Here is a 23438-nt window from a genome sequence, read left to right on the forward strand (position 1 = left end):
CACAGTTGGCTGATAAATAGAATCATAGAATTGCTGAGGTTGGAAAAGACCTTAAAGATCATCGAGTCCAACCGCAACCTAATCATACTACCTAACAACCCTCTGCTAAATCATGTCCCTGAGCACCACATCCAAATGGTTTTTAAGCACAGTTTGTTATGCTGCTCGCTGTAAGAAAAGAAAAGAAAGAAATAAGTGCTTCCTCTCACATGAAGAGGTTATGTCCCACAGTGTGGTTTTTGTGGGTTTTTTGGAAGGCGACACTACAGCAGTGTCAGGCTTCTAAGAGTATAAGGTACCACCCTGTGAAATACATCTAAGTTGAATTATATAAGCCAAAGAACAACATGCTTTCATCACTCTTCTGGAAGTGTCTAGAACGTACTCACCACCTCATGTTAACTGCATAGGGCTTTCAGAAAGGAGAGTATGATTTCATTTGCATGCATATCTCAAAACAAAACACGGACCTTTTTCTTTGAAGTTCTTCTTCAAAGCATCTTCAAAGGTAGGCCTCTAGTTTGCAAGGAGATACACATGTAAATAAATTCAGATTCCATGAACTTTTTTATTTGCTTCTTTAACATGAAAATTGTTCCTATTAAAATATTCACCCTTGCATCGCTTCAGTTAGTAAGTATACACAAACGCTACCACTGCAATGCTTGCTGGTGTTGCCAGGGAAAAAAGCAAAACCAACATTGTAAAGGAAGAGGAAAAAAAAAAAAAAAAAAAAAAAAAAAAAGCATTTTCTAAATTGTGAATCATTATTAAAATACAAAATGATACAAAAGCTCAGCTAAATGGAGATAATCCAAAACATGCTTTTCACCCAATCCTGGTTCAGGTGTGATATCTTTATTTGATTTCAGGTAACAGTGTTATCTGCAATCGGGTTTTTAGTAACAATTCAAGACAATACTATCTTTGATTTTTTGCTCAGAACTTATTATCTTTTATCAGAAATTAATTATTCACTATAAAACTGCTTCCACTATGAGAACATCAAATAAAGTCTGATGCCTTCCTGATTATGTGCCCCTGTAGGCTTCAATAAACCAGACATAGAAGTGAAGAACAGACATTTTAATAACAATTCTAGAGTAATGTATGGAGCAGTGATAACAAATGTACTTGAAGTGAAACATCACCTGCATACTAAAATTTGTGGGTCATTCCTGGGGTGTCCAAAGGAATTTCTACACCGTATACACTCTGTTTTTAAGAATAGCTACGTAAGTACTTGATCCCTCATAATGAGAGATTAAATCGCAATAAGTTTGACAGCGGAACCCAAATGGTTTCTGAATATATAGAAGTAATTTTAAAAAAATGTTCACATTTGAGATGTAGAAATCCCTTTTATTAAATAAATAATCCAGAATACATTCTATTTCAACTGCTTTGGAAGAAATAAAGAATACCTAGTCATCCTGCAGTGTCATAGTCGAGCCTCTTTGCCTCATTCTGTACACACAGAACATCATTAATCACAGGAGAAAAAAATCCCTCTCTACACAAACTGCAAGGAGGGTACATTTACTTGCTTACATACCACATAAGAAATGAGAGGAAGGAACACAAACTCTTTGGAAGTTACTTTACTGAAACAGTATTTATCTTATACAAATCTCCCAAACACTTACAAAAATGTATTCGCAGAACTTGCTTTTTCCATTCTCTGTAATCCTCATAAACAGAGAGCTGATGATTGGATTACTGCCTACGTGAGTTTTGCCAGCTCTTGTATTCCTGCCATGTACGCCAAGCCAGATATTAGAAGCCTTTTTTGTTAAGGAATCAAAAAGATAGTAAACGTTTGTGCTTTTCTACCTTTCCCTTAAGTCTTGCACCGCTACATTTTTATTTAATGTATCTGCAGTGTTACAGACCTTCTTTCTTTTCATGTGTGCTTTTTTTTCCTATGAGACATGTAGCTTTCATGTAAAACCCCCTAGACAGCATTTCCATTAGTAAACTTCCAGTTTATCAGCAATAATCTCTGATTCAGATCTCTTGCAACAAAACTGTTGAAAATATATCAGAGCTGATTCAGCATCTCAAATCCAAACGGTATGCAGCTACTCAGGAACTACTACTACAGAATTGCCTCCAGATGACCTCTGGTTCCTGTCCTTCATCTGGCAGTCACTGCAAATGCAACCTCCCTTTGGCAGCACCACTCCTGAGACTCAAAGTGGCCACTGAATCTCACAACTGCAACGTCCAGTGGAAGCCTTGCTGAGGCTCTATTATAGCTACTGGTGCCTCAAAACAAATTCAAGATCTAGAAGAAGGTTCAGTATCAGTGCACAACCAGAGAACCAGTTTTTTGATAATAAAGTTGAGACAGATGCAGGGATACATCTTACCTACGCACTTGTCAAGCTTCCCAATATCTTTGAGACACACCATTGCAAACACCAGCAGACACCGGGCAATGTTTCCACTCAAAGTGATGCAGATTTTGCCACCCTTCAGAGATGGTGTGTAAACAATGCCTGAGAGTTTTGGCCAGAAAACATACAGTTATTCTGTCCTAAGACAGAATACATGTCTTAGCTGGAAACCAAAATCTCAGAGCAAACAGATGACATTCAAGTTGATAAATAACTTAAAGATGAGCTGCTAAGTTCATTTCTCTAGAAGAAAGCCTACTGTCACAGTGCCAGGCTGCAAACCATAGCAATGAAGGATGTGCAAAGCATTCAGCAAAGCCACTGATGTCAGGGAGCCCTGACGGGATAAGCAGACCTCGGAAATGCCACTGTTTGAACTCCTCTACAACGGAGGCAGCACCAGGAAACAGATCCTGGGACCTGAACTCAGGAACCCCGTGGGCAGCAGGCACACCCTGCTAATGTCACCTGCCCTGATACTTAAAGTCCTGTAGGACAGCTACGTAAGGTTGGAACTGAGGTCAGAGAAGATAGAAGAGCACGAATTAAATGCAGCCACACGGTCCCCTTCATTCACGTTCACGCAGTAACTGCTCTGGGAGCGCCTATCAAGCTGCATGGCAGAGCAAGGACCCTCCCCGTCCATCGAGCGTCACTGATGTTAAAAACGCTACGGGCAAGGCGAGTTCGCCCGGCTGTAAGGGCATGACTAGTGCGAAACGATGCTGCCCCCAGGAGCACAGAGCCTGCTACTGACAAGAGCCCAGCAGCGACAGCAGAGAGATAGCACCAAGCGTGCACAGATAACCTCGTTCCAGTTCTTCTGTTTCTGTAGATGACAACCCCGCAACCAGATGTTCGCGCACGGACAGCCGCACGCCCCGAGCGCGGCTCTCCTCACACCGCACTGACGATCCTCTCACCCCTCCCTCGCAACACCGCTGCGCTAACGGCCGCCGGACCCCACTCGCCTCGCAACCCTCGCGCCTGCACGCATGCGCAGAGCGCCCGCACGAGTGCTCGGAGCGCGTCCCACCCCACCCGGTACTGGCGGGCTCCTGCCGCGGGGCACTCTGGGAGCGGTAGTTCTCCTTCCCGCCACGGAGGAGGCGGGGCTCCCACGATGCCTCGCGCGACCACGTGACCTCGCTCCGAGCTCGCCGCTTCCGTGGGGGCGGGGTGAGGGCCGGGGGGGCCGGGGGTCCGCGCGCGGCCCGGGGGGGGGGGGGGGGGGGCCCCCCCCGGGTGGGGGGGGGGGGGGGGGGGGGGGCGGCCGGTCAGCGGTGGCCGGGGATGGCTGCTGATGGGGCTGTGTGCTTCGGGGTGGCTGTAGGCAGTCGGGAGTGACGCTGCGGGGTGTGCGGCTCTGGTCTGGGACTAAATGCGTCCTGCCCTGGGCTTTGGAGGAGGTGGTGTTGCACGAGAGGAGCGGCGCCCGGCTGTTGGATCCCGCTTGGAGAAATAAGCGACTGCTCGGCTTTGAAGGGACTAAAGCCCCGTTGAGGTGCAGTGTGATGTTTCTGTGCCTCGTTTTCCTTCCTTTCGGAGGATAAGAAATCAGTCTGCAGGCTGTAAGTCAGAGGAAATGGAAGAGAGGAAAATCAAGAGGAGAAGCCCCAAGTCATCCACCGCCCACCCCGTGCAGGTTGCGAACTCCAAGAAGAGCTCTGTGCCGGTCAGCAAAAGCACCGCATTCTCCAACCCCGCGCCACAGCCGCCGGGGCAAAAACCAAAGCTAAAACGGTAAGCCTTGCAGGCTTGATGGAAATGAGCCACAGCCCTGCCAGTGCAGGGCAGCCTTAAGGGTGTGTAGGCTGACGGAATGAGAAACGAGAGGTTCGGGCTTGTGAAGATAACGCATCGTGTCTTTCACAAAGCAGATTGAAAAAATAACTATGCTGCTGTATTAAAAACAAAGGAGGAAGCTGTGCCGTGCTCCTCTTGTACACTTTGTATAATTTTATGTAATGTCGTATGCTCACACTGATAATTATTTAGTTGGAGATCTGATAGTCTGGTGTGATTGGTCAGATACAAGAACTGGGTGAAAAAATTTGGTAAATATGTACATCACTATGGAGATAGCAGAGCCCCAGTCATACAGGTATGAGGAGCAAAAAAAGTGTTTATGACTGCAAGATTGGAACTGGGTAGTAGAGCAGGAAATGAAGGACATGAGTTGAACATGATGAGCTGGAATAGGAATTTGGAGATGCTCTTGTTTGGGGAGCTGTCAGAGACAGCAATAGCACTTAGGCCTCGTGCTTACAGAGGCATTTGGTTTTTAGGAAAGTACAGTTTTGGAATAATTTGTGTGTTATTGATGCTGTGTGAATTTCCATTCGAGCGTGTTAATTTTCTTGCATGTTAGAAAAATACATTTCTTGGCCATGGCAGAAACAGTAGATTAATGAGTAATGTGAAATTTTTAAAGTGAAATATTAGCTGGACGGGGGCAGGGGAATTTACTGAGCTGTAAGCACCAGGAAACACTGGGGATATTTCCATCATAAGCACTTCAAAGATGACATGATTCAGAGCCCACTGTATTTCCACAGATAGTACAGATTCATCAATTACCCGTGAGATAATTAACATATACACGCCCATCTCTAATATCTAAAAGCTATTAATAGTTCTGCAAGCAAGAACTAATCACATAATACACCAATTCAACAGCTGTATTTCCTGAAAACATGCTACTATTGTTGATTTACTTCTTCAAATCACTCTTCTGGAACGTGCTACCAATGTGGTTCTTGTAGTATGGGCTGGAGATTCTACCTGCTTTGGAAATAGCTTCTAGGCTCTGGAAGATGTCAGCGCTCAAGTAATCACACCATTTCTCAGACTTTCCAAGTGGGAATGGTAATTGACAGAGCAAAGTGAGGATGGATTGTTGCTACAGTAGTGGTATAGGGGTACTTTCATTTCATCTGCAAGAATATAATGAAATATTTTCCTGGGAGTAGTATTCTATTGTATTAAACTTAAGATGTATTTGGAAAAAATAGATGGTCTTTCTGGCATACAAACATTTCTATAACTCTGAAACTGAAGTAGAAATATCCAAAGGTAAACCTCAGTTGAGATCTTTCTACGAGAGTGGTGAGGTGCTGGAACAGGCTGCCCAGAGAGGTTGTGGATGCCCTGTCCCTGGAGGTGTTCAAGGCCAGATTGGATGGGGCCCTGGGCAGCCTGGTCTGGTATTAAATGGGGAGGTTGGTGGCCCTGCATGTGGCAGGGCTTTGGAGATTCATGATCCTTGAGGTCCCTTCCAACCTTGGCCATTCTGTGACGTGTTGCCCAGAGATGAACCAGCATGGATAACCATTGGGCCATCACTTAGTTCAGCATCTAGGCAATATAGACATTTACATACATAGAAGCTGTTATTCTCAAAATATGGGAAGGAATGACTCAGATTCTGAACTGGCTCACCCTGATTCTGCAGAGACACTCAGTCTAATGTGAGAGAAAGGCTATGTGCACACATGCATGGGCAAATGAGGGATGAAAACAGCCTCCTATCTGAACTGCATTAGCATAGGATGCAATCTAAAGACAGAATGTGCCACTTCTCATTGGTAATTGCATTTAGTTGCCATATTAATTGCATGTTTATTTATGTTTATGCTGCAATATAATCTTTAAGTTAAGATGGCTATTATGTACGAGTGCCTTTTTGATGTTTTCTACCTTTAAAAGGAAAGCAGACTGTAAAAAATCCTTACTTTACAGTATCAAACTATCAAGACAGTGATTTTTTTCTTTATTATCAGTACAAACTTGTGATCTATTTTTTAATTTGAATGGAATAATTGAAATATGTATTTTCCTTTCACAGCCCAGTTGTCAAATTATCCTACATTTCAGATTCTCAAAGGAAGTAAAAGCAGGAAGTAATGTTATTGTTTAACCACTTCATTTCTTCAGAGTAATAAAAGAGAAAGCTAAACCTCCAGGAGGAGAAGCAAAAGGGGCACAGGCAGCACCAATCCAGCATTCCTTCCTCACAGATGTGTCAGATGTCCAGGAAATGGAAAGGGGACTGCTCAGCCTCCTGAATGACTTCCACTCTGGCAAACTTCAAGCATTTGGTAAGTGCATGAATTGCCTACATGGAATGGTTGCCTTTACGTGATGGTAACAGTTGCAAATAAATGTGCTATATGGACAAACTGCTGGTTTAATGTTAGCCTCTGCTATATGAAATCAAGTTTAACATATCTTAATAGGTCATACCAGTAAAATGTATAGTCTAAAAAAGCTGTTAAGTGGCTGTCAGAAATTCATGACACCATAACACCAGACAGAATGACAGAAGCTTCAGTAATGAAAAAGGAGGAAATAATCTAGAAAGCAAACAAGCTTATAAATTTGAACAGCAGATTTATCTTCTCCAATGTAAAAAGCTGTTGACTTCACGTTTCCAGTTGTTCTTTCAGGTTCCTTTCTCTACTGCTGTCATTTGTCCTCTTAGGAAATGAATGTTCCATAGAGCAAATGGAGCACGTGCGGAGCATGCAGGAGAAACTTGCCCGCCTCAATCTGGAGCTGTATGGGGAGCTGGAAGAACTCCCCGAAGACAAAAGAAAACTAGCCAGTGACTCCAATCTGGATAGGCTGCTATCAGATGTAAGTGCAGAGAAAGCAGGAGACACGGAACTTGGTCCCCAGACTTAGGCTCAGGAATAGAACAGTAGTGGAAGGACAGTGATTCTGTGCGCAGGCTACAGCCTAAGAAATTTACAGTTGAGGAAAACAGAGTTTTGTAATAAATCAAGACACAAGCCTTACTTCATTTTGAGAAAATATGCTATGTTGTGGTGTTCTTTTTGTTGACTACTGCTTGATTTAGTGAGTGGAGCATTCTGGTTCCACTGTCTGATGCAGGTGTCTTTAGGGATTGCTTATGGATTGGAGAATCACAGAATGGCCGGGGTTGGAAGAGACCTCAAGGATCACGAATCTCCAACCCCCTGCCACATGCAGGGCCACCAACCTCCCCATTTAATGCAAGACCAGGCTGCCCAGGGCCCCATCCAACCTGGCCTTGCAATGATGATCATTTTCCTTCTTCCTACATCTGTGGAAGGCCATGCAAGGAACTCAGATCTACATATTCTACGCTTTCACTTTCTCCTTGCTGTAGCATGCTTAACTGCTAAAATGTAATTCTCATTCACAACTACATTTCAGATGTTACTGTTGCAATTGTTAAAATTTCTTGAGAAAAGTGAATTTAAATTTCATTCTGGGATTTAGTTCTGTTGTTACAGAATTCATTGCAGGTCTGTTTTGTACAAGAAAGTAATCCATTTCAGCCCAAACCATTAATGATTTCCATTGTTGTTTTAATATATTTATTTCATTATATCAGCATCACCATTGCATCTGAAATGCCATTTCTGATCATTTTAACATTTATATTGCAGCTGGAAGAACTGAATTCATCTATGTATCCTTTTCCTTATATACTTATTGCACATTATAATTATTAACTATAAGTTACAGCCTACTTCTTGAGTAACTGGTGTCTGTCTTGGAGACAAATCTTTTCAAAAATGGCCCTTTTTCAAAATTAGTACCGTAATGTAGCTTGGATTTTAGGTTCCTCCTATATCTAAATTACTGGATTTTAACACTTAATTACAGGACTTTTTTTGTATAGTGATTTATTTAGCTAGAATTCAATGCTTTAGACAATGCGTTGATTGTAGATAACAAAGCCAGCAGTGTCTTTTCACTGAGAAACTCTGGACCAAACACACACACAGTCATGATTCTTTTGTATTATTCAGAAACACTCTGTCCCACTGATGCTGAATTCTATTACCTTTTTTTTCCTTCTTTCTTTTATCCCCTATAGAAGCATTATCACTGATCTTACTGTGAACATTGGGCTAACCTTATTTGTTATTTCTGGAGTTGGACTACAGTTGCATTGATTACCTAGCTGAGCTTTGGTAACAAGTGCATGCTCTTAGCCCATTAAAAGGTAAAGCTAATTATCTTAGCTTGTATTTGAAGTTGTGTTTTCAATAAGCTGAGAATACATACAGGTGTGGAGCATTGCATTCAGTCTAGTTACTTCTGATTTTTACAATGCTTTGTTTGCATTAAATGGGACTTGAGATACAGAGAATATCAGTGCAGTATCTGTGAGAAGCTGTACAAGGCTAGATCTCATGAGCATTGCAAATGAAATGAAGTACCACACAATAGTAATAAAACTCATCTGCCACCCCCCATTCATCTGCCAGCCAAAGCTGGAGGTAAGTGATTCTTAAATCTCAATGAGGAAAATTAACAGTTGAAAGCTAGTGTAAAACTCAGTAGAATTGAATTAATCTGTTCTGGTGTGTGCCTGTCACAGGACTAAGTGTAGCATAGCTTAATGTAACGTTGTTATCTTATATTGTATCTATATGTGAAAACGTTGTTCCTTAATGGCGTGCTTCAGCCAAAAACTACATTTAGCAGATGCTCAAGATATTCCAAATAGCACCACGGGCTGAAGAAACTGCTTTCTCAGTTTGGGTTCTCGCATAAGCTTTTCTTTTGTGTTTATTTTTTTCCTTGCCACTGGAATCTGGAATTGGTAGCTTTTAATTATTTATTACTTTACACAATGAAGAATCAAAGTGCAAATCCAGGTGTTTACTTTTGCACATTCCTTTGAGTGCTGCATTACATCAGGACTCAGTCTCTAGAGACTTAAGCAGGCTGTTGTGATGGTATGCTTCATATCATTGCCTTATTTAATAGGAAAACACTGGGAAACACAGAAGTAAATTTATTCTGCTGTATTGTTCATATTGTTGCAAATGATGCATAAGTTCATTAGCATTTCTCCAAATTTTGTGAAGGTAATGCTGTTGTTGCCTTTCTGATCAGTACATAGACAATCTGCACACTATGTTTAGTGTGTTTTGTTGACCAGTGCTGCCACTGAGATTTTATTGTGAATAAAGACATTTTAAAAATATATAAGATTTTATTTGGAGAAGTTATCTATTCAGCTGTGTTAAGAATTCTTGCATGGTCTGAATATTTTCAGTGTTTACTGTTTTCATTACTGTGAATAATTATTAGTTCTGTCACTAAACAGAATTAGCATGCATGCTAGAATACATGTAATTTAATTAAGTTCCATCACATTCAGGAATAAGGTCATTGTTCAATAGATCTTTTATGTGTAATTTTGCAGTTGTTCCTGTATTACAAATGATCTGGTAGAAGTTAATATTGTATTCACAGCCAGGGGGGAAAAAAGCCTGTATTTGTGTAAAATAATCTGTTTTCAGATCCAGAATTTCTATCTTCACTCATCAAACTATGCCTTTGGTTTTAGATTTTTTACGTTGTTCTTAAGTAATACACTGAGATTCTATCCTGTACATACTTACAGTATGAGGGTAAAAATCATTATTCTTCTACTTAAGAACAAAGCATCTGTCCATTGTAGGCAAGCCAACAGTGAATAAAAGATACCAAACTGGAGAAGATGCTTCAGCTTTAAGACAGTTGAAAATTCCATTAGCTGCAGCTCCACACACAGCACCAAGTCTGCACTGTGAAGCTGAAGAGAGGAAGTGTTTCTGAACACCAGTGTGCTGTGGCTTTGGCTCCAAATCCAGCTTTAAATACTTGTATTTCCTACCTCATCTAACAGGCATATCTCAATGGTGAGCCAGTGCGGTCCCAAGAGGCTTTTCCTTTAGGATATTCTTGTTCTCTTCACAATTTACCTCCTTCTTTAAGATTCTTCAGGGGTTTTGCATACTGCTTAAACTACCTCCAGGTCTCAGACTGATACTGGATATGTAGTTCTGATGTTATGAGGAACAATTTAGAACTAGAATATAACATGCAAAACGAGCCCTAGTTATTTGTCTTCTCTTCACTAGGAACTTTTCACTGTCAGTGCTATCACCCTGTGTTTGCATACTTCAAAACATCAAGCAAAATTTGCAGCATTAGTTTTAGCTTTGTACCTCAAGAGATGTTAAGACCTGATGCTAGTTAGGGTGGCAGAAATCATTATAGCTGCATTTAAGCAAGCAAAATTACATTCCCTCTGCTAGCTTTGGTTCAGGAGGAGAGGAAAGCAAAGCCCCTGGAGACTAAGCATGTCTTCACATGGTAACAAACTGATCACATTTCTAAGCTCTTGAGTTACTTAGTGTAACATATCTGCAGGCAGCCTCTTGCAATTATAAAATTATAAGCCATAAGTGGCTGCAGAAAATTAATTTCTTTTCTGTTACCTTGTTTCCTGAAGAGTTGTTTATGGAGATAAAAATGTATCAATCTTGAATGTTTTCTACTCGGAACATGCATGGTCACTGGAAATGATAGTCAAAAAGAGACGCCATTTCCTGCATTGCCAGTCTAGATTACCTTACTCCAAGAGACTTCTGTTGAACATCAATGAGCCAAAAAAAGAAAATAGAAGTCAAGAAGAAAGACTAAGAAAAAGATGTCTCCTCCAAATCCCCTTTTCTCAGACAAGTCACTGGTATTAACTGCCTCTTTCTTCAAAAGTAGTGAAACAAAGTGTTTAGGCAGATCTTCTCTTCAGCAGATAAACAGGACACTAAAAATAATGCTTAGGTTTTGACCTAAGCAGATAACCACTGATTTTATTTTTTCTGAGCAAGCTTGTTAAGATGTGCTGTGCTGTCTCCCTGCAGAGTTATGTTTGGAAATTCTTGTGTGAAGTAAAGGCAACTTTTTCAAGGCATGATTCTACTAGCATTCCACACATTTGATTTTACAACTATGGAAATGCAAGGGTACAAGAATCAAAGGCATAAGAACAAGGTCGCCTGAAAAGGTGAAAAAGCTCACCTGGTTAAAAAATTGGATCATGATCTTAGAGAGATCTAGTCTCCCAGGGGTCCTGTCTTGGGACTGGTGCTCTTCATCAAGAGCTTAGACAGCAGGATTGAGTACATCCTTAGCGAGTTTGCTGATGATGCCAAGCTGAGCAATGCAGTTGATACAACAGAAGGAAGGGACGCCACCCAGAGGGACCTTGAGAGGCCTGAAAAGTGGGCCCATGTGAACCTGATGAGTTTCAACAAGGCCACGTGCAAGGTGTTGCAGTTGGGCTGGGCAATCACAGACTGGGAGAACTCATCGAGAGCAGCTTGCAGAGAAGGACTTGGGGGTGCTGGTGTGAAAAAGCTGGACGCAAGCCTGCAGCGTGTCCTTACAGTCCAGAAGGTCAACTGTGTCCTGGGCTGCATCAAAAGGGGTGGCATGGTTAAGTTCACTGTCAGTGATCTGTGCCTCATGCAGTCACTCTGTTGTCATCACAGAACACGAGATTTCCTACCAAAGACAGCCTCACTCACTATAAAAAGACAGTGAGAATATTAAATAGGAACAAATACATACCAAATGCTCTGTTCACTTCCTAGAAGTACCAAACAGCACGCAGTATGAAACTTAGTAGGATCAAGAGATCGGACAGGCCAAGTAAGCAACTGCACAGTAAATGGAAAGTTGTTTTAATATACATGCATCAATAAAGCAGAACAATCTAAATGCAATCCTAGGTTTCAGCTGGCCCATGGCAAGGGACTGTCACAGTTTACCAATTGTTGTGCTCATGAAGAAGCAAATCTGCATCTGACGTGTTCTTGGCAATAGGAGGCAAAGCATTCACAGGAAAGCCAATAGCCATATATAGAAGAAAGAGCTGAACATACCCAACTGGTAAAAGGACTTTCTAGCTATGCAGCACCCCTCAAGAAATAGCCTAGGGCCAGGAGATGCTCTCCCTCTAGTGGGTGGCCTTATATGAGTCCAGGGTGACTCAACCCTGCATCCACCCTTTCTGGTCAGGTGGGGAGCACAGGTGCAAACAATTTGCCTGTGCTCCCTGGGCCAGACAAACCCTTCATCAGGTGCTCCATCACCAGTTCAAGCCCTGACCTAACAGTTCCCTTATGCCAATGGTTGGAGTAAATGCAAACAAGCCGCAGATCACTGTTTTCATTTGTACATTCCACTCTAGAAAGATTTTGTACTGTGGCTAACAGGTTGGTTGCATGTTGGCTCCTTTGTTTTTGCACGCAATATTACATGAACTTAGTTTGTAATAAAAAATTTCAAACTACGACTGTTGCATATTATCTCTGTATTGTTACACCATATTATGTAATTAAAAATTGTTAAAAGCTTGCAGAACAACAACAAAAGAACACTGTGCCAAACCATGCCTCTTCAGAATCGTTTCAGAAGAAATAAAAGGGTGCTTCTGTTCTGATCTTGCAGACAAACCAAATTGAATCGGTCTTTTTAGAAAACTGTTAGGTGTTCAAAATACAGGAGATAATTTCAACACAAAATACAGAAATGACTCTCAGAATGCAATAATTAGTAAGGGTGACAGAATGCACTGCACATAAGTATCAAAAATGCAGATGTCTGTGCTCACCTGAAGAGGCCTTTGTGCACAAACACAACAGATCTCAACAGAGGATCTCAGCTTCTTTCTTCATCCTGATGAATTAACATCTTTGCCTTCTGAGGCAGTTGTAATCACCATCTTCTGTGCCAGAAGCCCTTGCAGTTGATGGGTTGTAAAATCTAATGTGCTTTAATGGAAACCACAAGGGTTTTACCCATGGAACGTGACTGAAATCTGAAGTTCACTATAGACTCGTTTCCTAAGGCAAGGCTGTCTATAACTGATTTTGATATCTATTCATTACTCTTTGTCACTCACATTTGAAAGCCTTACCACTCTGGGAAGAGATCAAAGTGTGAGAAGTACGGATATACAAGGAAAGTGACCACTAGTCATTTGCACTTAGCAAACATGAACATTTTAAACATCCTGCTTCCCATATGACGACAGCACTAAATAGCTCTCCATTTTTAAACCTATTAAAATATTCAAACAGGTTAGCTGAACTGTGCACATTCATAAATCTGAAGTATCACTTTGTTAGCTATTGAATCGGTCCTTCTTCCAGAACAGCCAGGTCTTCCATAGCAAACACAACATTTTTCAACAGAACACTCCATTACTTCCACGAATGTATTTAACAAAGTGCTGGTGAGCTGGATCCTGAGTTAAAGAACCCCCACCACAAAGGCTCTCTGGGGAGGGTTTTCAGAAACATTTCAGAGTGCGTGTTGGAAAGCGCAACAAAACCTGACCACCATCAGGCTGGCAGGACTGCAACCTCAGAAATTAAAATGCTGCTCACTCTTCGCTGTCTCTCCCAAGTGCAAGAAGCCTAACAAATAGCAGCAGGGTGCAGCAGTGGGAGATTCAAACATATTTACCACATCACTTGGAAAGGCAATAATGGCACACACTTGGAAGAGCAAGGAAGGCAGGTTCTTCTCGTTAATACCCAACTTTTTAACATGATTTAGCAAGCACTGTCTCCACATAGAATTTGGAAAATATAAAAAAAAGATGCAAACGTTAGAATGGTTCCTCTCTCGCAGGATAGTATCAGGGAGATCACTTTTTTCTTTAATGTCCAGCATTCGCACGGTGCTGTGCCTGCATTAGCTGAGGCTTTGCCTGTGCTGTGAAACACGGAGCAAGCAATGTCAAGGCAAGGGGGTCGGGGGGGGTGATGTAGCCAGCACAGCCTACTGAACCATCCCCACTGCACTGTGTTCTGCTCAGCAGTGTGAGCTCAGGGAAGGTTGGAGGAAGGTCATTACTGGTCATAAACAGTTAAAGCAGCTCGACATTTATTATTTTGTAGGGTCAGGCCAGTTCACCTTTGCTGCCATCAGCTAAAATAAAATAAACGCTGTTTGAGAGTCGGAATAGACTTCAGCTGATAGGTTAATGAACTTTTTCAGATAAAAAGACACAAGTAAAACAGTATTACTTAGCACCTGGAGGGAATAACAGCCTAGAGTTACAACAACATCTGTTCTCATGTTAACAACTGTGATGTGCTACAAATATTTACGCAGTGTTCAGTCAGGTGATTCTCCTGTGTCTAATACCATTGTGTTCCTCTTTTCATCTCCCCTGACTGGAACCCTTATTCACAGTGTCTCCTGAAGAGCAGCTGCTGAATGCACTTTGTATTGCCAAGGTGAAGTACAGGAGAAATCAAGGGATTTTCTCTGATCTGTGCCTTATAACCTTAAGTAAAACTGAGCTTCCACTCCCGCAATCTCCAGCACAAAGGCAGATTTTTCCTTTTTAAATTACCAATATAGTTAAGTATTTGAAAAGACCTCTGTTCGCTCTGCCATGATTGGTATATTCCCAGCATATTCTTTAGGTTTTGACTAAAAGCAAACCTGGATCCTGAGAAGCATTTTTGAGATACAAATTTCTATATACATCGTAGCGGATGAAAACAAGCAGGAAAACAGACACAGAAATGCACATATTTCTGGAGTAATTGCTACTTTTTCCTAAGCAGGTGCCTACAAAATTCTTATTTTTGAATATGTAAGCCGAATTCAAAGCTGAATGCGTAGATGCCTCAATGAGTTCATCATTTTGATTCATGTACTTTTAGCACCAAATAATCCTTCAATCCTCTGTTGTCCTTTGATTTAAAAACAAACAAACAAACAACTAAATCTACCTTTTCAACAAAGTCTGAAACAGCCTAGTATGCAATCTTGAAGTAAAGTCTTTTAATCCCATTAGCTAACCATAAAAACTTCAGTAAGAATACACTGTAGTAACGACAAATGATTCCCAATCAGGCATGTTTGGCACTCAGGAGACCCTAGCAAGTGTTCATATACACAAATGTCCACAATTTACAGGAACTGTTGTAGCACTCATTCCACTCCCACCTCCAACTGTATGCCGGGAGTATATCATTGATGTTGGTGTCTCCTTTCTCAGAAGGCAGCTGTTCTTTCAGATGTAGTCTCTTATTTGTCTTTTGAATGGATACAGGAGGCAACAGGCTCCTCATAGAAGAAATTCCCGATTCCAAGTGTGGTTCCCTACTGCAACATATACATTGAATGCATTCTGCTACATGAACCATCCATAACCTCTTCTGTCAGTTTAAATGCAGTCTTACTTGAACCAAAAAGAGAAACAGTCAGATCTTTAATGTTAGATGAAAAAAACCCTGTAAGTCAGTATTAAACTCTCTCCTGAAATAATCAAATTTCAAAAAGCAGTTATTTCAAAGGAACCAGTGGAAAAAAGGGTCTGTACTTTCCATTGGTACTATGTACAAGGATAACACCATACACTCTCCTTTGGCTGTTGACAAACATTTTTAACATTGACATTTTTCAACATTAACATTTTTAACATTGCTCCCATACAACAGCTACAGTTAGTAGCTTCCACTTCAACAAATATTAACAGAACACAACCATTTAAATAATTTTAATAGAGAAACAAGTATTAGACTTTCACGTGCTTTATTTCTAGAGAACTGTACCATTAGTTCATCAATTGCATTGCTAAACATGCTGGAATTCTGCTTATGTTAGTTAAGTTGCATGGCTCTAAAAATGGAGTTCTGAAGAGTAGAACTGAATATTCAACAGCATATGAATTGCTTTATGAAGTACTTAAACTACACTGCACTGCTATTTCTCACTGAGGAAAATAAGACTGTTTCCTGTTTTGTTCAACTAGAAACAGTCAGGAGAACTCTGATACTTTTTTTCTTTCAGGTAGAAATTATTTTGAAAACATAAAATTGCCTTTAAACATCAACTCTGAGCATAGATGAATCCAGGACGAGCAACTCAACTCGTCTTTGCCCTAAACAGAAGACAGAAACACAGAAGAGCCCACTCATAAGGGACAGAGACACAGGAAACAATGCTGAAAATTTATTTTCTTTAGTTTATCCCACATACAACATTTTTAGCATTAAAAGATCCCTCAGCTCAGGTAGTAAACAACTGCAAGTAAAGTGAGGGGCAAAGTACAAAGAGCCTCAGAACACCGGACTTAAATTGGGTCTACCTAAACATACTGCTGTAATAAAAGTGGCTTTTCTATTTTGCATTTTGGAAATCATCTCTGCAGTTCAAAGATGAACGATGGAGAGAAAAATCAACTGAAAAGCAGGTGGAAAAAGCAGGTGGAATGAAGAAACAGGCACATCAGTAGCAGAAAAAGGCAAATCAAACGAGAAAGCAGGTACCTCTCCAGTCTCATAATCCAAAGTAAATCATTTTGCAGGTGTTTAAGGAATGCATGTTGTTATTAAATACTAACGGCTATTTAATAATCTACGTTCACTTGTGCAGTACAGAGAACATCTCTTGCACTGTACATAATTCCTTGCCCCGAAGAACTTACAATCTAAGTTCATAAATAATGCCATCAAGTAGTTGGATTAAGATTAAATAAATGGAGAAGACAAGTAAGTAATTGCCTAAGGTATTAAAGCTGTAAAGTACGTTACTTAGTGAGGTATCTTCTGAGCACTGTTGGCATTGATGTTCTTAAAACCTAAGTTATTTTTCAATTAGAAGCCCTTCTGATAAAAAAGAAAAAAGGTTAAAAAATGTACTAAACGATGCATTAAAAATAAACCACAAAATCTCTTAAAATAGACTTGTTGGAAAGATACAAAAATGTTGAATCTTGCTAAATTCTTCACTTACGACGCTACATAACAGAGCACTCTGCTAGAAAGATACAGACGAGAAGACTGTGTACACATATTAGAATGTAAAAGGCTCTTTAACCTTTAGCTTAAGATGTCAAACTCTTGGTTAATGAATCTTGCTGTTACAAACATAAGCTTAATACTAAAAAACACTATTATAAAAACAGCTCTATTTTCAAAATGCATTTAAACTTGATTTAAAATCAATGTATTTTGATTACAATGAAGTGACCCACTTTGCATTCTTTTAACAAACAGTGTACTTGCTACCTGACAAAATGCAACAGATGTGAATAATCCATTACCTTCAAGGTTCTGGTTGTTTTGCTTTTCTCCTCTGTTGCATAACCCTGGTTATATCTGTTTTCTGTTGTTGTTGTTGTTGTTGTTTGTTTTTTGCTGTTACTTTTTCTTGCAATCAAAGGTTTGCACTTAATCTATTAGCGTTCAAGATGCAGTTGAAATGTAATCTTCGCAATGCAATTTAGGTACCATTTCTTAACCCATTTACACAGAAGCAGAAAATATCTTCTTTACATGCAGCTATGACCCTCTTGGCTTTCATACCTGTGTTGGATGACATATAAGCCACCTGTAACACTTTGTCTGAAGTGTTGGAATAATTTTAGTAATAAAGAATTATCAGTCTGCAGATGATAACAAAAAAGGGAAATAGCTCATTTTCATGGGAACAAATTGCATATCCAGCAAAAAAAAAAAAAAAAATCTGATTTGAGCTATCCTTTCACAACAGAAGCACACGTTAAGAGAATTTCATCTAAGAGTGAGACCGTGAAGATAAAGACTTCTAACACGTAATTCATTCAGTTTTAATTTTCAAAAATACTCTCAAGGAAATCAAACTAGAAAAATAAAGACTAGGGAAGTATACAATTCTTTGACCCAAGTCAGTACCAGCATTTACTTTTTAAAAGTAACAGCTACATTTAATTTGCTGATGAGAGGATACAAAAGGAATATAGCCACAGACTACCAAGAGAAGTCAATTGTTTCTGACCAACAGCTGGAGATACATGGGGAAAGAAAATGGTCAAGAGATTATGCAATTATCTTGTCACACATGCCACAAAACTACAAAAAGCCCCACCCCATTTGAATGAGTTCCAATTCCCACGTAAAGATGAATCAACAAAATTAAAATATTGTGCTGTTTTATTGGTGTAAAAATCACACAATTGCTAGTTCTGATTCTGCAGAGATACATCCATGCAGTTAAACATCTATGATCCCACAGCCAGAAGAAGCCATTAAATAGAACATCTGCTGTTAGTCAGCAATTAATGCAAATTTACATATGAGATCAAAAGGTGTGTATCATACAATATACAACAAATCCTAATACAGTACATCAACCTGAATAGCAGGATACACTCAGAGAACTCAGTTAATAGTGAAGCCTGTCTATATGCCAGAGAAATAAGGCCGGTATCCCAGAATTCCTAAGAAGCAAACCGTTCTTTTAAAAAAAAAAAAAAGTTTTTTTTTGGCTGGGAATTGACACATTACTTGACAATACATTTTGTTATAGTGAAGACTGGTGGATGTGATCTGTTATTAAAAGGTAATGTGCGAAACATGCAATTACAGGTGGTGCTTAGGAAATGTGCAATTATTATGTCAGGGATTTACACCCACCTCCTTCACAAAAAGGTCTGAAAAGGGTTTGTTTGAGAGACCACCAATTGTACCATAAGTCTTCACATGCATGCAGCTGAATCAGGGTCATGAATGGATAAAATGTGAACACCTGGCAAACCGTGTTTAGGTACTCTGTAATGTATACAACAGAAAAATGAAACCAAATCCAGTTGATACTGAGAACAGCCTGCAAGAACTCTGACAACCTGTTTAAACTGGCTTATTGCAAAGAGGCAGGCTTTCTAGAATTGTGAACATCTTTCAAATTGTGGAAGGCAGTTTGGGAGGTAATATTGGCTGATGACAGATTTTTTTCTCTTTTCTGGCACACTAAAATAAATGCCACAGCAAAGGAAGAATTCGTGTGTTGTTTCAAGTCAACTGATCAGCGATCCTCCTCTGCAAGATGTTTCAACAGGAAAGAAAAGAAACCACTATGAAGTTCCAGTTGGAAATTTTGGCGACAAACTCTGCAAACTCAAGTCCAACAAAGGTCACGGATGTCCACAGAAAACGATGTGAGAGGCAGTGTCACATTGAAGGAAAAAGGTTTTTCTTTTTTTTTTCCTGTACTGAAATTAAAATACTTAAATACAAAAGTGGACAAATTGACAAAACAGAACTACAACATTTAATGTAGAATAGAGTGCACCGAGCTAGACGCATGGATTTTTAAATAGGCTTTGAAACCAATACCCCTTTCAAAGTTAGTAAATTCACAGTTAACGGCAGTAGGCTTAGAGGTGAGAGAAAGGTCGAAGTTGTTCCAGTTGGACTTCCAGGGAGATTCTCTCTTCAAGAACATCCTACAAAAGAAATATTTTCTACCAACTGTCCACAGAGAATTGATGTTAAAAATTTCCTCACGTGATCAAAACTGGTAAACGTCAGCTCCGGTTTTGAGAGCTAACATCAAATCTTCTGTATAATCTGGAGAACTGTTCCCCAAAATCTGAATAGAACTGTTAGCACTAGCTAGTTAGTACTCTTAACTGAAAAAAAACCCCAGCGTTTTCCTCAGAAGTGAAGCCAATCAATACCTCTTCATTCTTTTCAAATCACCCCAAACCAAATTTGAAACCAGTTGCAAATTTAACTATGATGTTTTCAAAGAGAGTATCTTATGTTCAGATGGGTAAACTCTCATTTGAAATAAAGGATTTGAAACTAACAATTTTACTTTTTTTCCAGTTTTTCTTCTTATGTGACATGCACTCTTTAACAACCAGTAACAAACAGCCATGCCCAACTGTTTTTTAAATCAGCCTATCTTCCAGTTGAGACAACACCTCTTTAGATCGCATTTGTTTTTAAGAACTTTTCAATGACTTTGGCTCTTGGTTTTAGATATCATAAGGTAAAGAAGATGGTACAAGATGTTAAGGAAAATGGTGCCTACATTTCCAGTAAGATAATTGCTAACCCGGAGATATAGATGGCTATAACAATTCTTATTGAGCTACATGTTTTGTATCCCATATACATATGTGTATACATTTAAAAATATTCATAATTGAAGATTTTAAGGTTTGAATTTTGCTTCACAAGCAGCAGGTTATTTCAGCTGCTCCTCTCAGCACTGCTTTCAAAGAACCTGAAATTGACATCAGCTCTGTGAATTAATGATAACTTAATTTTTCGGTATTTTTATTTTTAAAGTAGGTGAAAGCAAACAAACACATTAAAAATGTGTTTAGTAATAGCGTAAGCATCCCCTACAATTTCACAAAGCCTGTCACAATACCTATGAAAACAACTAAATATTTTAAACTGCTGACCTCTATGTATATCTCTATGCATCACTGATCTGCAGAAATGTATATTATTCTATTATCAGCTATTATTCTCAGGGTATGTTCTTTTTCTTTTTAAACAAAGTTTACGACATTACCTTTAGTTGCTGCTGTAGTTCACTGTTCAATCTGGCCAAAACAGTGTTGGTTTCCTTGTTGCGTCTGATTGATGCCTGAATTGCCTTCTTGTCCTTTCCTATCGATCTGCAAATATAATACCAGTATTTTAATGTCATTTCATTACTTAATTGAACATCTCATTTACAGTCCCTCTCATTCAAATGAACAGAAACCTTTCAGAATGTTTAACTGTTAATTTTCTCTCTTTTGCCTGGCTTGATTAATCTTCCCTTGTCTGTGCAGAAGACACATATACTTGGTTTCAATGAAACAATGAGAAGCACATTTCAAATTCTTAGAACTAATCCTCTGCAAACCCAACATACAGTCCAGCATTCATTTACCTCAAAGTGACACCTGTGCAAGTTAAAAGTTCACACTCCAAAATTCAAGATCTCTACAGGGTCTACAAGTAGCTGCTTCAGGATTGTCTCATTTAAAAATAAAAATCTTTAAATTATTAACTGATTCTAATTCAAACACATTGAAGTTGTTTGCAATTCCTAGAATACAAAGCGTGCATTGCTGTTTAAAAGTAAACTCCCCAATAACAGATGTATTTATACACTTCTTGGGTTACCTAGGAATAGATGGCTGTGAAGCAAGAACAGCAGCTATGACACCTGTTTTCTGTGTATGTTCCTCAGCTTCAGGTCTCAGTTCATCTTCTGATTTTAATCTTCTGCGAATAGGCTTTGGTGGTGGAGCAAGTGGGGTAGTGCCTTTACCCTAAAGGGGAAAAAAACCCAGCTTATTTATTTTCAGAAACTGCTTCTTTTACTTGGATTATGTGCCATGTGTTACATACTCCTAGAATCAGTTATCTAACTAAATTAATTTACAACCCACCACATATTTTTTGAGGAACATCTAGCTGTATCTTCATATTGCACAGATCAAAAAAAGTTCTGAAGCTGACCGATGTAAACACACATCTGAGTGAACCCCTTTCCTCCCCTCCAATAACTGCATCTAAGTCATAAAAAAGTTACCGTCACAAAGCTCTGCTCTAAAAGTTTTGCTCCTTTTCAAACACACTCATGAATACTTCTAAGTACCTTAATACTTCAGATATTTTAAGTATCTTAAATATTTTAGCATATGTGCTTACAGTAATGCTAATCAGAAACCTTATGACAAGAATTTACCAAATGTTCGCCTATTTCCAGCACATATTGAACCTAAGGAAACAGGGTTTGAGTGGGGGTGCATGAAGTTGGCACAGCAAATCAAGAGCCATGCGATTTCACATAAATGAGAACTGTGCTCTCTTTCCACCTGTACGTTGCATACCGCGCTAGTGGGGACATTAGCAGGTACTTTCTCTTCAACTCTTCCATCTGCTTTGGCAACTCTAAGAGAACTTGCAGAATCAGAGGGCTTTTCAACCTAAAGAAATATAAACTACACTTAGAAAATGCTTAACAAATATTTGATTCAGCAAGTTGGAAAACGTTGAATCAAAGTGCAGAATTATGATGCATTTCTGATATAAGGATACAGTCAACATTTAAAATTCAAGTTCAAATATTTTTTAGAGGCACAGACTGGAATACAATACAATACAGGCTTTGGAGCAGAACTATCTTGATCGTGTCAGTCTGGACTGGAAGCAGCTTACAGAAAAGGCACATAGTAGTAAAAACCTGAGTTTTATGGACATCCTCTGTCATAAGGAAGGAAATGCAGCTCTATAAACATCTGAATCTATTTAGAAATATGTTAAAGCTCTATTCATCTCTGCTATCTGTTCGGTAGCTCTGAACAAAACCAAATTACTTGGGTTTTAGCAGATATTTAACACCTGCCAACCATCTCATTTACTGGGGTGACTATTTTAAAACTTACCATTTGGTAACCCATTTGGGAAGCAAAGAATGAGCCCATTTTTATGAGAATATAAATTTTGCCTGTGTTAATCTTAAATGCGCAAATACAATTGTTTGTTTCCATCTATTTCCATCTAATTAGAAAATATTCTTGAGGTACAATCAAGAACTGAGAGGAAAATAAAGTTTTCTGCCTAAGTGCCAGGTAGTTACTGAAGAAGCACAGCAATGCATAATATAACTTCTTTCTACCAGTGGATTGGAATAACATAAAATCCCCACTTGTTCAAAAACCAGAAGGTGGTTTCAACAAAATCACGTAACTGTTGGTACTACTAAACAGTTGTCAACATCTTCATTTTCACTCACCTGCAAGGCTTCTGAGTGTGCTTCAATTTCATCATCTTCCTCCTTGTTTACACCTGATGCAGCAAATGCCTCAAACTGGCTGAAGTCTGCAAAATTTGGCTGTTCTGGTATTTGTTGAGGTGAGGTACTGGTATGAGATATTAGGCCATCAGCATCTACTGGGCGATGCACATGAGGACCTGCACCCTGCAATAAAGGGAAAAAAGAATATTTAGCAACAACGCTCTTAGCAGTTATCTGATGCAAAGCCTCTCAATAAACAACAGTTTGTGACACTGCATTAAAGACTGCTTTCTTAGCAGACTTAGTTATTAGTAAAACTAAATGCATCCCTAAGACAGCTCACTCTGTGTGGTTATAAAAATAGTGAAATAGTCAACAAAAAAGGGAGCCCTGTCAGATGTTCTGTCATCTAGTGGATGAGACTAAAGATGCATGCAGAGTAGGACTAGTTAGACTCACTGGGCAGTACACATGCTTCTGCTGTACCACAGTGCAGCTTGGCTGAACACTGTGTTTTAATTTAGCTCCTTAGGGAAATTTGATTGTGAGATCATACTCCATAGAACGTATCTGTCATTGACTTCAACACGTTTAGTGAAAACAGAAAGCCAACTAAAGGGACACATAACAAACAATCTAAGTGAGGAGAATGCACCATCA

The 23438-nt window shown here is 39.5% G+C and overlaps 2 protein-coding genes across 9 annotated transcripts in view; one reads left to right on the plus strand and one right to left on the minus strand.

Moving 5' to 3' along the window:
* The first annotated feature begins 3671 nt into the window (after window positions 1-3671).
* On the plus strand, window positions 3672-9604 carry CCDC28A (coiled-coil domain containing 28A). The gene is made up of 5 exons (XM_042825116.1): window positions 3672-4142; window positions 6336-6499; window positions 6883-7037; window positions 7838-7860; window positions 8866-9604. The coding sequence occupies exons 1-5, from the start codon at window positions 3985-3987 to the stop codon at window positions 8918-8920; spliced, it is 555 nt and encodes a 184-aa protein (XP_042681050.1). The 5' UTR covers window positions 3672-3984; the 3' UTR covers window positions 8921-9604.
* An 8556-nt stretch (window positions 9605-18160) lies between these two features.
* Window positions 18161-23438, minus strand: part of REPS1 (RALBP1 associated Eps domain containing 1) — a 62954-nt gene continuing 57676 nt past the window's right edge. For 7 of the 8 annotated variants that reach the window (XM_042810296.1, XM_042810287.1, XM_042810278.1 and 4 more), the window contains 5 exons: window positions 22776-22961; window positions 21871-21966; window positions 21158-21306; window positions 20556-20661; window positions 18161-19470 (listed from right to left, as the gene is read on the minus strand). In XM_042810296.1, coding sequence (XP_042666230.1) covers window positions 19402-19470; window positions 20556-20661; window positions 21158-21306; window positions 21871-21966; window positions 22776-22961 — 606 coding nt within the window. In that variant the 3' untranslated portion in view covers window positions 18161-19401. Of the gene's footprint in view, window positions 19471-20555; window positions 20662-21157; window positions 21307-21870; window positions 21967-22775; window positions 22962-23438 lie in introns of those variants that run through there. The other variant, XM_042810321.1, reaches the window with a different exon arrangement.

Source organism: Centrocercus urophasianus, unplaced genomic scaffold (genome assembly GCF_019232065.1).
Source record: "Centrocercus urophasianus isolate 14NV4802_14NV808 unplaced genomic scaffold, USGS_Curo_1.0 seq_10, whole genome shotgun sequence".
NCBI classification, from domain to species: Eukaryota; Metazoa; Chordata; class Aves; order Galliformes; family Phasianidae; genus Centrocercus; species Centrocercus urophasianus.

Coding starts and splice junctions, on each gene's coding strand:
- CCDC28A (XM_042825116.1), top strand. CDS start 3,985: ATGGAAGAGAGGAAAATCAAGAGGAGAAGCCCCAAGTCATCCACCGCC. Junction 4,143..6,335: donor CAAAAACCAAAGCTAAAACG/GTAAGCCTTGCA, acceptor TCATTTCTTCAG/AGTAATAAAAGAGAAAGCTA. Junction 7,038..7,837: donor TGGATAGGCTGCTATCAGAT/GTAAGTGCAGAG, acceptor TTTATATTGCAG/CTGGAAGAACTGAATTCATC.